The 13521-nt window shown below is 31.7% G+C and overlaps 1 protein-coding gene across 1 annotated transcript; it reads right to left on the bottom strand.

Annotated features, from left to right (window-relative positions):
• Positions 1-4451: 4451 nt before the first annotated feature.
• Positions 4452-13347, bottom strand: LOC120414524 (vacuolar protein sorting-associated protein 18 homolog). Its single transcript, XM_039575732.2, has 3 exons — positions 11992-13347; positions 4837-6313; positions 4452-4779 (listed from the first exon to the last, which is right to left on the bottom strand). Exons 1-3 carry the CDS (start codon positions 13252-13254, stop codon positions 4541-4543), a joined length of 2979 nt encoding a protein of 992 aa, XP_039431666.1. The 5' UTR covers positions 13255-13347; the 3' UTR covers positions 4452-4540.
• Between the last annotated feature and the right edge of the window lie 174 nt (positions 13348-13521).

The following is a 13521-nucleotide window of genomic DNA, read 5'->3' as shown; positions in this document are numbered from 1 at the left end:
ATTAAAAAATACAGAAAATCAAGGATGAAATAAAATCAGAAAATCCCAATACTTAAAAAAAACTCATAAATTCTTATAGCTCTTATCTTTACTCTTTTTAAATTTTGAAGCTTTTTTTAACTAAAAATTAAAAATTTCTAAAAATGAAAAAATTATAAATTTTAGAAATCAAAAACTCAAAAAAATAAAAATTTGCGAATTTTCAAAGTTAACGTCAACCTCCCTCCCCCGCCTTAAAAAATTGGTCCAACAAAACATGGGACATTTTTTTTTTACTTAAAGTTTTAAATGAACATGAACTCTAATCCACTGAAAACTATCTAAAATGCATTTTTCTGCATTGCAAATAATAATTAGCATGTTTGTTGGGTGGGTCTCGTGGCGCAGGGGTAGCGGCTTCGGCTGCCGATCCCGATGATGCTATGAGACGCGGGTTCGATTCCCGCCTTATCCACTGAGCTTCTATCGGATGGTGAAGTAAAACGTCGGTCCCGGTTTCTCTTGTCTCGTCAGAGGCGCTGGAGCAGAAATCCCACGTTAGAGGAAGGCCATGCCCCGGGGGGCGTAGTGCCAATAGTTTCGTTTCATGTTTGTTTTGTTTAAAATATTTTGATTTTTTAAGATATATTGAGCAATTCCAGCTCAAATCAGGAATTTTCTGGTACTTTTGTACCCGACCCTCTCCGATTTCAATGAAACTTTGTAGACATGTTATCCTAGGCCTATATAAGCCATTTTTGTGTATATGTAGCCAATAGTACTCGAAAACAACATTTGAGAAGGGCGTAAGGTATTTAAATATTTTTGTATTTTGTAATTTAGAAATTACTGTATCTCGAAGCCGTTAAATCGTAACAAAAAGTGGTCAAAGACAAACTTGTAGGAAATTGGACGGGCTTTCTGAAAAAAAATACACTGAAACAAAAATACACGCCACATCTATGAGATTTTTTGATTTTTAAGTCTAAAACTTAAATTTGAAGGTGATGTCACGATTTTTTTTTCGTTCAAATTTTTTGAGGAAATACCCTAAGATGTTACCAAAAGACTGACAAAAAATGCAGGATGGTATGTCTCTTCTAAAAAAATACAAAAATCATTTACTAAAACTGTTTTTTTGAAAAGTGGTCTAAACGTCAAAATTTTTAAAAACCGGTAGTGGGAATCGATTCAAAAACTGAAATGTTTGAAAAAAATTGATTTCAAAATTTAAAAAAAATCAAAAAAATATTTTTTTAAAAATCTCAGAAATTTCAACAGTTTAATAAATTAAAAAATATATTTTTTTTAATTATTCTTAAATTTATTTTTTTTAAATTTTTAAAATTTTCAGAAATTTTAAAAATTTAAAAAATACTGAGAATTTTAAAAATATCAAAAATTGGGCATTATTAAAATATTAGTAATGATTCAAAAAATATAATTTTTATGATTGGGAAATTTTAGAAACTTTTTATATTTTTGAAATGATAAAAAAATTTATTTTATTTTTACATTTTTTTAATGATTTTTTTTTATTATTTTATTTTTGGTTTTTTTTATTTTGAAATTTATAATTTTTTTGACATAGGGGAACTATACCCTTTCTCAGCCTATTTCTATTATCGGCCTATCAGCACTTTGATCATGAATTACAGCTTTCATAAAGTGTTTTTGACTGTTCCAAAGTAATAAATAGCTCAAAGAAAAGTGAGCAAGCAACTCTACATAGTTGATACATCTGAAAATGTCGATTTAATAGTGGAAAACGGCAAAAGTGATGAGAATTGGTTGAACGGCTTAGAGTGATTAAAATGGGTATATTTCCCCTACTTTATATTTGAAATTTTTTAAACTTTAAATTTTTAATTGCTTTTATTTTTTTTAATTTCTAAAAACATTTCAATTTTATATTTATTTTAGATTTTTAATTTTTTTGTTATAAAATGTTTTATATCTTCTAAATTTCTTAAGTTTTCAATTTTTTTGCCTTTCTTACTAAAGAAAGGTAAAGGTTTTACTTTAAGCCAGGACGTCATTTCCATCTTCGTAAATATGTCGATTCAGCATGAATTTTAATCGGAAAAATCGTCAAAAAATCACACTGCATTGATTTTCGACGCTCTATCGATTCACCTTGACAGAACTCGTCTATCTCCAACCCTCGAATTTTGAGAAAATAAATTCCGTGGAGGTCGAGTGATGTTCGTATGTGGTAAAATTTTGCAAAATTTTGTGTCGCGCCGTTCTCAGCTCCCATATATCCGATTTCGATTCTTCTAAATGCAGATGAAAGCTAGTGTGCTGAACCTGGGCGAGTTGCCGCGCAAATTTCGAAATATCCATCTGTTTTCGGATGCGGCCAGACTTTTCAACAAAATACACAGTTTTCAAATGAAAATATGGTCAAATTTTTCATTTTCATATCTTTTATTTATCTCAAAAATTGCATTTTTCGAGCCCTACAACCTCCCAAATTTTCATCCAGATTCATAATATGGTTCTGGAGTTAGAGCCGTTTGATTGACCTACCATAAGAAAAAAAATCCCTAAAAAAAGGTAAAAGCCCACCTGGTGTCCTTCGCCAACATTTTTCATTTCTGATTTTATTCAAAATTTCTTGCTACATTCATAGTACAGACCATGAGTGAGCATCTGAAACAAATTCGACACCGATCGGCAATCCCGATCAATTTTTAGAACTATTTACTTTTTGCCTTTCTTACTAAAGAAAGGTATAGGTTTTACTTTAAGCCAGGACGTCATTTCCATCTTCGTAAATTTGTCGATTCACCATGAATTTTAATCGGAAAAATCGTCAAGTCGACAAGTTGTCAAGTTGAGCTTCGAATACTGGCGCGAGAATGCTGGCGCATATATTTTGTGGCTCGACTTATACTCGTTTTGTAGTAGCTTGTCTACCGATGTTTCCTACAACATGTAAGATATCATAGCTTTTTCTTTTGCCCTGTTTGTTTTTGTATAGCTGTCCAATGTTTATTTAAAAACTTTTGTGACATAGGACATTCATCCGGCTACAATCTATTTGTTTTCCGTATGCTCCGAAAATCGCCTAAAAGTAGACTTAATTTTTTCGTGATTTCGTAAGTTTATTTAACAGGGTTCATTAGATTCCAATAGGAGCTTTCTAAGCTTTTCATCGTTTATATCGTTTTCAAAGTTTTCAATGCTGGCGACGCCAATGGCTTTCTATCTAAGGTACTCGTGATTGAGCGTGTAGTGGTGCGGTTGTAAAAATAGCTATCTCTGACTCTGTCACATTTGTAGAAGCTGTATGGCTATCTTCCCTGCACCGTGCGGCACACGCGGTTCACTTATACCTCGGTTTTTCTTTGCGCCTACCGCGGTGTGCGTTGTCACTGGCGCATGTGAAGCTTGCTATGCTCGCGTTTGTCATAAACGCTTGTTTGATTAAGAATTTGTACGATTAAAAATATTCTTTTGGTGAAAATGGCGTTTTGTTTCTTTTGGAAATCATTTCATTTATAATACTTTGCTTTCATCATAAGATTTTCTTCTTCTAAACAAAGTCAGTGTTATGAATTGAAAGAAGTTCTACCATCGTTATATTCTTTAGTAAGAAAGGCTCTATCTCACCCCAGGTGGGATTAAATCGGGTTTTTAGTTTTATATACGAATTGTATTTAAGCTTTTAAAGTGATTTTAATTTTAAATTTTATTTGGTTTTCGTTTCTAAATTTCTTTAAAAAAACTTTGTCTAAACTTCTTCTTTTATTTTTTTTTTTATTTTTTTATTCCGCTTCATTTTTTTTTCAAATTGCTTCAAATCTTCAAGATTTGAAAAAAAAAAACACTTTTTTGCGTAATCATTTTTTTTCTGGTAAATATTTCCAACGTAAACCTAAGATCATTGTCATTTCAATTTTGAAAATTTTTGTTTGACGCAATCTCACCCCCAGAACCCAATATCACCCCTGATGACAGGACATTTAATTACTCACCACTCGATAAATAACCATAATTTCAATAGAAATAGAAGTATAATCAACTGAGAACAATCTAAAGTGCCTTTTTCTGCATTGCTAATCATACTTAGTATGTTTGTGCTCGTTTAAAAATATTTTGAACTTTTATTAAATTACAATTTGTTATGTACTTTTTTTAAATAAAATTTTCGTCAATACTTAGAAATTTAAAAAAAAAAATTATTGCAATACAAGCGGACAGGTGTATAATGCGTTTTGAAATACTTTTTTCAATCAAACGTTAACACCGTGGCCAGTAATTTCAATTTTATAACTTTTTTATATAACTTTTTTCATTAACCATCTCAGCACGGTGACATCGGATGATTACTTACCTTTTGTGGTCATGTTACTTACCCAAGGCAGATCCATTCTACCAAATAAAACTAGCTGTCATCATTGTTTCTGATATTAAATATTTTGGTAGGATATCTTTCTTTCGAAAGTCAGTCAAAGAAAGAATCATTTCACTTCAAGTTTGAACTATAATGCATAATATATTTGCATAAAAAATACAATTAAATACGATGTGAGTAATTAATAACATTCTCCTCTCACTGCCAATCACTATCCACCTTCTCCCAGTTCTCGATAAACGTCTTATCAATCGTCCTGATCATCACCTCCCCGCAGTACAAACAATCCGACGCGAGAATATCCTCAATCTGCGCCTTCAAATGCTCCTTGCTATTTGTAACGGCATCCACCGAGTCCACCCCTGGATGATTCAGTTGCTGCTGCGCCACCGTCAGCTGCTGCTTCAGGTTCATCAGGTGGTGCACCACTTCCGCGTCTAAAATTGAGATTTCAAATAAAATTTTGAGGTTGTTTGTTAGAGGGACAAACTCACCAAGTTGCGGCACGATTTGCCGCTCGAGGCAGTCGCCGTGAAACTTGTGGCCGCAGTGAAAGATGAAGAACGGTTTGAGTAGAAGGTAGACGCCGCAGATGGCGCACTGTTCCTGGGCGCCGACCGTGACCGACCGGTTGCGGAAGGTTTGCAGTTCGGCGCGGACGCGCTCGGCGGATTTGGCCGAGTCTTCCATGTCCTTGCGCTGCTCCTGGATTTTGACGTTGTACTCTTTGAGGGACTCGCAGATGGCTTCCTTGAAGTGGTCGATCTTCTGGAAGTCGGAGAAATAGGGGAGGAGGTCCTCGATGCGGAGGAGGTCGCACTCTTTGAGGATTTGGAGCGCTTCTTGGACGTTTTCGTGCTTGCCGCGGATTTCCTTTTCGGCGATCAGGAGCCAGAGCTTTTTGCGCAGGGTTTGGTCGGTGGGCTGGGACGCGGTCAGTTTGGCGAGTTGGGTGTCGAAGGAGAGGGCGGCTTCGACGGCGGGGACCCACTGCTCGAGCAGACACTGGAGGAAGACGCTGGCGTCCTGGATTTTGTGGTTGAGGGTGATTCGAAGTGCGTAGTGGGCGTCGTAGCTGATCATGGTGATGTCCTTGCCCTGGGTCTCGAGGAAGGTTAGCAGTTTGTCCCGGAAGTGCTCGCTGTACAGCTGGATCAGATAGTTGTGGATGGCGGCGTCGGAACATCCGGTAGAGTGGATGCAAAACTCCAAATACTTGACAATCTCCGAAACGTGCTTCGGACTGTCCAAACAAAGCAACGCCGGAATCAACTTGACCGGATCCAGCCGCTTCCCCTGCCCAATCAACACGCTAATCGTCTCCCCCGGCAACTCCTCCATCAACACCGGCGCATACTTGTACACCAACTCCTGCCGACTCTGCGCCCTCAGCACCGCCAACCCGTCCTCAAACCGGCCCTGGTTCACGTACTGCTGAATCACACTCTCGTAATCCCGGTGGATCGTCGTCAGCGCCGTCAAATTGTGACTGTCCCCGTGCGACGCCATCAAATCATAAATCACCGCCCGATTCTTCTTCATACAGTCGATCACGATCGCCGTCTGCATGAACGCGTCAAACTCCTTCTGCAACTCCCGCTCCCGCTCCGGACTATCAACCGCACACCGCGAAATCTCCACCAAATACAGCTCCACCATCCACACGATCAGCATCGTGATCTGCATCTTCTCCTGCGACTTTAGCCGCGCCAACCGGTTCTTCAAGTAAAGCATCAACGCGTCGTTCTGGCCGCCGTTTATGAACCGCAGGCAGACCTCCTCGAAGCTCAGCTGAGTGTCGGAGTAGATACGAGCAGCTTCTAGGTAGTCGCCCAGGTCGAACCGGGATTGGGCCTGCTTGACCAGGACCATGTCCCGGTGTGCGGGGTTGTCGTTGCAGTATTGGAGCGCGAGGTCGAACTTTTGGCGGTCCGCGTACAGGCGCCACGCGTTGCGCTGCTCGTTGATGATCTGCGGGGAGTGAGAAAAGGATGTTTTGATTGGCTTTTTAATTTTTTACACCAAAGAAACGAAAAATTCTCGCCGATTTTTATTATTATTGTATTGTCAATAACCCCACAATTCCCAACCTCAATTTCCGCAATTCCACTTCCCCCCTGAAAATATAATCCTTCTATCCTTCTTCCCAGTTGATTCTGTGCAATGTGGTCCGTTCAAAGAATCTGTCCCTGCGGTTAAAGCAACGCAGTAGGCCTGGCCGCTTGTGTTCGATTAGATTAGATAAGATAATAGACAATTTGTAACACGGAAAGTAATTTTCTGATCGATTTACTGTCTTCTGCAAAGTTTGTGTAAAAAATATGCAGAAAAGTTAAACCGAATTGCACACCGGGATCGACTGGGATTGAACCTAGGCCAACTTGGGTGAGAGGCAATTACGTTTGCAAGTACACCACCGACCCAGGCGTTTTTTTTTCAAAGGATTGACAAATATCACACGGTTGTAATTTGTAACATTGAAATTCGGATTAAAAATTCCTTATTAGATTTGATTTGATTAGCGAATTTAATTTTACGTCCAAAAATTAACTGTTTTTTTTTTTGTTTCAAAACTTCAAAACATCCGTCATGCGCAAAACTTGTTGCACTGAAAAACTTAAAATTTGTCAAAAAAAAAATAAGAACGGCAGAATTATTTTCCCTTGTACCCATTTTGTCCTGAAAAGTCCTAGTCATATCCTAAGTCTTTTGAAGGAATTTTTTGATTGATTTGGTGTCTTCGGCAAAGTGTAGGTAAAAAAATGGTCATTTTAAATTTCACTTTTTGTCACTTAAACTTGATTTACAAAAAAAAACTATTTTTATTTTTTTTTTTTTTTCATTTCTGATATGTTTTAGAGGACATCAAATGCCAACTTTTCAGATTTGTTGTCCATTCTGGAAATTTCTCTAGAACATATCAAAAAAATAAAAAATAAAAATAGTTTTAGTGGCACAAAAAAAAATTACCGTGTATCATTTTTTATTCAGTGTAGTCCATATCCATACCTACAACATTGCCGAAGACACCAAATCGATCAAAAAAAGTTCTTCAAAAGATACAGATTTTTGAATTTTCGCATATCATTTTTGTATGGACAGCTGCCAAATTTGTATGGAAAATTATATGAACGAACTAATAATGCAAAATGGCTTCTTTGGGCATACCGAAGGCATCAAAAAAGTTTCAGCCGAAAAAAAATAAAATAAAAAAAAAAAAGATCGATTTCGTAGAGAACTGCTCAGATTTTTGATTGGCGAGCTGTATGACCCCTAAACTATCCTAAAGTGATTAAGAAGTTTTAAATAAAAAAATGCATTTAAATGCAATTTAATTGGCATTCAAAAACTCAAATATGACTAGATTGGAAACGCAGAACTCGAATTTGATGTTAAAAGTAAGAAAATAATTAAACGCGAAAAAAAATATTAATAAAATCCAGAATCTTAAAGGCCAAAACTAAAAATGCTAGATTATGTTGTTTTCTATTCAGAATGAAGTAAAAAAGCAGAGGAAAAAAATTGAAAAAAATCACATAAGAAAAATCAAATTAAATAAAAATAATCATTGATTTAAGAATTGAAAAAAATAAATAAAAAAAATACATTTTTTTCTGAATAAAAAAAAACATTGAAGCATTTTCAAAATAAAAAAATACAATTATTCAAAAATTGAGATTTGAAAATTCCAGAAATCGAAAACTATAAAAATATTTTAAAAAAATTAACTAAGCCTGATCTCCATTATCTTAGGCCTTAATTAAAATTTCATAATTCGGATAATCAAATCTAAAATTATAAAAGAATTTCAGAATTTTAATTTTAAAATTTTGAAATTTTAAACTCTTGGATTTATTTTTTGATTACAATTTTATAATTAAAGAATTTCTTATTTTTTTACGCACCAAAAACAAAATGCAACAAAAATGTTTTTTTTTTACTTTCGTTTTTGGAAATTATACTGTTTAAAAAAAACACGTTGCGAAATAGACAAATTTAGAAATTTTAGAATTTCTTATGGTCACAAATTTTGTAAATTTTGTAAATTTTGTAAATTTTGTAAATTTTGTAAATTTTGTAAATTTTGTAAATTTTGTAAATTTTGTAAATTTTGTAAATTTAGTAAATTTTGTAAATTTTGTAAATTTTGTAAATTTTGTAAATTTTGTAAATTTTGTAAATTTTGTAAATTTTGTAAATTTAGTAAATTTAGTAAATTTTGTAAATTTTGTAAATTTTGTAAATTTTGTAAATTTTGTAAATTTTGTAAATTTTGTAAATTTTGTAAATTTTGTAAATTTTGTAAATTTTGTAAATTTTGTAAATTTTGTAAATTTTGTAAATTTTGTAAATTTTGTAAATTTTGTAAATTTTGTAAATTTTGTAAATTTTGTAAATTTTGTAAATTTTGTAAATTTTGTAAATTTTGTAAATTTTGTAAATTTTGTAAATTTTGTAAATTTTGTAAATTTTGTAAATTTTGTCAATTTTGTAAATTTTGTAAATTTTGTAAATTTTGTAAATTTTGTAAATTTTGTAAATTTTGTAAATTTCGTAAATTTTGTAAATTTTGTAAATTTTGTAAATTTTGTAAATTTTGTAAATTTTGTAAATTTTGTAAATTTTGTAAATTTTGTAAATTTTGTAAATTTTGTAAATTTTGTAAATTTTGTAAATTTTGTAAATTTTGTAAATTTTGTAAATTTTGTAAATTTTGTAAATTTTGTAAATTTTGTAAATTTTGTAAATTTTGTAAATTTTGTAAATTTTGTAAATTTTGTAAATTTTGTAAATTTTGTAAATTTTGTAAATTTTGTAAATTTTGTAAATTTTGTAAATTTTGTAAATTTTGTAAATTTTATAAATTTTATAAATTTTGTAAATTTTGTAAATTTTGTAAATTTTGTAAATTTTGTAAATTTTGTAAATTTTGTAAATTTTGTAAATTTTGTAAATTTTGTAAATTTTGTAAATTTTGTAAATTTTGTAAATTTTGTAAATTTTGTAAATTTTGTAAATTTTGTAAATTTTGTAAATTTTGTAAATTTTGTAAATTTTGTAAATTTTGTAAATTTTGTAAATTTTGTAAATTTTGTAAATTTTGTAAATTTTGTAAATTTTGTAAATTTTGTAAATTTTGTAAATTTGGTAAATTTTGTAAATTTTGCGAATATTATATATTTTGAAAATTTAGATTAAATGATTTTATAGTTTAAGAATTTTAGAATTTTAGAAGTTTAGAATTTTAGAATTTTAGAATTTTAGAATTTTAGAAGTTTAGAATTTTAGAATTTTAAAATTTCAGAATTTTAGAATTTTAGAATTTTAGAATTTTAGAATTTTAGAATTTTAGAATTTTAGAATTTTAGAATTTTAGAATTTTAGAATTTTAGAATTTTAGAATTTTAGAATTTTAGAATTTTAGAATTTTAGAATTTTAGAATTTTAGAATTTTAGAATTTTAGAATTTTAGAATTTTAGAATTTTAGAATTTTAGAATTTTAGAATTTTAGAATTTTAGAATTTTAGAATTTTAGAATTTTAGAATTTTATAATTTTAGAATTTTAGAATTTTAGAATTTTAGAATTTTAGAATTTTAGAATTTTAGAATTTTAGAATTTTAGAATTTTAGAATTTTAGAATTTTAGAATTTTAGAATTTTAGAATTTTAGAATTTTAGAATTTTAGAATTTTAGAATTTTAGAATTTTAGAATTTTAGAATTTTAGAATTTTAGAATTTTAGAATTTTAGACTTTTAGAATTTTAGAATTTTAGAATTTTAGAATTTTAGAATTTTAGAATTTTAGAATTTTAGAATTTTAGAATTTTAGAATTTTAGAATTTTAGAATTTTAGAATTTTAGAATTTTAGAATTTTAGAATTTTAGAATTTTAGAATTTTAGAATTTTAGAATTTTAGAATTTTAGAATTTTAGAATTTTAGAATTTTAGAATTTTAGAATTTTAGAATTTTAGAATTTTAGAATTTTAGAATTTTAGAATTTTAGAATTTTAGAATTTTAGAATTTTAGAATTTTAGAATTTTAGAATTTTAGAATTTTAGAATTTTAGAATTTTAGAATTTTAGAATTTTAGAATTTTAGAATTTTAGAATTTTAGAATTTTAGAATTTTAGAATTTTAGAATTTTAGAATTTTAGAATTTTAGAATTTTAGAATTTTAGAATTTTAGAATTTTAGAATTTTAGAATTTTAGAATTTTAGAATTTTAGAATTTTAGAATTTTAGAATTTTAGAATTTTAGAATTTTAGAATTTTAGAATTTTAGAATTTTAGAATTTTAGAATTTTAGAATTTTAGAATTTTAGAATTTTAGAATTTAAGAATTTTAGAATTTTAGAATTTTAGAATTTTAGAATTTAAGAATTTTAGAATTTTAGAATTTTAGAATTTTAGAATTTTAGAATTTTAGAATTTTAGAATTTTAGAATTTTAGAATTTTAGACTTTTAGAATTTTAGAATTTTAGAATTTTAGAATTTTAGAATTTTAGAATTTTAGAATTTTAGAATTTTAGAATTTTAGAATTTTAGAATTTTAGAATTTTAGAATTTTAGAATTTTAGAATTTTAGAATTTTAGAATTTTAGAATTTTAGAATTTTAGAATTTTAGAATTTTAGAATTTTAGAATTTTAGAATTTTAGAATTTTAGAATTTTAGAATTTTAGAATTTTAGAATTTTAGAATTTTAGAATTTTAGAATTTTAGAATTTTAGAATTTTAGAATTTTAGAATTTTAGAATTTTAGAATTTTAGAATTTTAGAATTTTAGAATTTTAGAATTTTAGAATTTTAGAATTTTAGAATTTTAGAATTTTAGAATTTTAGAATTTTAGAATTTTAGAATTTTAGAATTTTAGAATTTTAGAATTTTAGAATTTTAGAATTTTAGAATTTTAGAATTTTAGAATTTTAGAATTTTAGAATTTTAGAATTTTAGAATTTTAGAATTTTAGAATTTTAGAATTTTAGAATTTTAGAATTTTAGAATTTTAGAATTTTAGAATTTTAGAATTTTAGAATTTTAGAATTTTAGAATTTTAGAATTTTAGAATTTTAGAATTTTAGAATTTTAGAATTTTAGAATTTTAGAATTTTAGAATTTTAGAATTTAAGAATTTTAGAATTTTAGAATTTTAGAATTTTAGAATTTTAGAATTTTAGAATTTTAGAATTTTAGAATTTTAGAATTTTAGAATTTTAGAATTTTAGAATTTTAGAATTTTAGAATTTTAGAGTTTAGAAGTTTAGAAGTTTAGAATTTTAGAATTTCAGATGTTTAGAAATTTAGAATTTTAGGATTTTGGAATTTTAAGATTTTAGATTTTTAGAATTCCAGATTTTTAAAATTTTAAAATTTCAGAATCTCATTTTTTTTTTTGATTTTTTTAATATTGTTTGCAATTTTCTTCATAGGCGTTGTCTGTATTTTCTTGAGAAAAAGTCTGCAATTTTTTTAAATCGGAAATTACTATTTTAAACGATTGTTTCGTAAAAAAAAGGAGAGGGAACCAACCACCTAAAGGTGGACTAAGTAACGGGAAATAAAATTTGTAACGGGCTAAAAAAAGAAGCTTTCTAACAGTAGAATCAATCTTTCCCCTTTTACTTTACCAAACAACACTCACCTTATACCGAAAGATCATCTTGTTGCTGTAAACGTACGTCACGTTCGACCGCACATCCTTCACCACGTTGGCCAACTTCCCGTACTGCTCGACAAAGTACTCCTCGTACACGACCTGATAGTTGAGCAACGAAATCGCCGTCACGTGGTCCGTGTACAGCAGAATCGCGTGGAAATCCGTCAGCACAAACGACAGCGGCGTGTTGGACCACTTTGGTTTGACCTTGTACGACGAATTGTCCGGCTGCTGACCGTCAGCCCCGGCGGTGGAACCGTCCTCCTGGGAGGGGTACGGAATGAGCTCTTTCTGCACGACGAATTGGGGCGTGTCCATTTTGGGGTCGATCTCCTGGAAGTTGATGCCGTCCTCGGTCAGGCAGCCGAAGCTTTTGGGGAAGTCCTCCTCGTAGTTGAATGCGAGCCGGGAGTAGTTCAGCTTGCTGATGACGTGCTCGTAGTCGTTTAGTTGTTCCGGGATGTTCAGGTAGGAGCTGAACACTCGTTGAAGTTGGCCAAAGGTCATTTTGGAATCTGCTTGCCGGATCGTCTCGTGAAACGTGTAGATTCGGTCCAGGGTGAGCACAAGAATGATGCAGTGCATGTTCCGGTGGTCCTGCCGCATGTGGAACTCGATGCCGCTGATTGGCCGTGCGTCCCCGCCCGTTCCCACGTCAAACACCTGGCGCAGGTTCTGCTGGATGAGCTTGTCCCCGCCGTCGACCCCAATGTCCGCTTCCCAGATGGTCCCCTTGCTGGTCCCCAGCAAGATCGGCCCCGTCGAGCTCTCCGAATTGTTCGAATAGTTAAACCCGACCGCCGTTATCTCCTGGTCCTTCAACTTGGCCACAAACTTTGGCTTGAAGCTGGTCCGCGGCAGATAAATCACTTCCGGCGTAAACCCAGGAGATTTCGGCACAAACGTCACCAGTACGTGCGCCCCGAGCGGATCCAGAAACAACCCCGTCGGTTTCAACCCCCCAACGTACTTGTCAATCGGAACCTCCGTGAACCGGTCCGGCTGCTTGATGTTCAACCGGAAGATGGTCATATTCGTCATCAAAATAATAACCCAATCGTTCTGCACCGACAGATGCAGTATCCCAGTCGGCAGATTCAGGTTCATCTTTTGCTTCGCGAAGATCGGAATCTCCTTCTTGGTGCGGACCGTGACGTAGCCCGACGATTGGGGCTGGCTGGGCGGTTCTGGAGCGGTGCTCGTTTCCCGCACCAGCGCCGACGAGTATTGGTCGAACATGGAAGCCATCGTGGCCGGGAAATCACTTTTTAGCAAGTTTCACTCGAGAATTTCACGAATTTTGATCAGTTTTAGGAGAAAATCGATAATAACCACTGAATCACCCGAAAAAATCGACTTTGTTTTTGTTTTGATAGGGAAATGTCAGAAATTGGTTGCACGCTTAATGGGGTTTGGCTACAAAAGGTTAAAAATTAAGCTAAATTTACACGCTTGTCGAGTGAAAACTATTTCTGGAGTAACCCAGTCACGAAATATTCTAGCAGATCTGGTTCT

The sequence above is a fragment of the Culex pipiens genome, chromosome 1, assembly GCF_016801865.2.
Source record: "Culex pipiens pallens isolate TS chromosome 1, TS_CPP_V2, whole genome shotgun sequence".
Classification (NCBI taxonomy): domain Eukaryota; kingdom Metazoa; phylum Arthropoda; class Insecta; order Diptera; family Culicidae; genus Culex; species Culex pipiens.
This window is presented reverse-complemented; position numbering and strand designations above follow the sequence as displayed.

Bases quoted from the DNA above. Each gene is read 5' to 3' on its own strand.
- LOC120414524 (XM_039575732.2), bottom strand. From the start codon at position 13,254: ATGGCTTCCATGTTCGACCAATACTCGTCGGCGCTGGTGCGGGAAACG. The intron at 6,314-11,991 runs GTGAGTGTTGTT...CACTCCCCGCAG, and splicing joins AGATGATCTTTCGGTATAAG to ATCATCAACGAGCAGCGCAA. The intron at 4,780-4,836 runs GTGAGTTTGTCC...TCTCAATTTTAG, and splicing joins GCAAATCGTGCCGCAACTTG to ACGCGGAAGTGGTGCACCAC.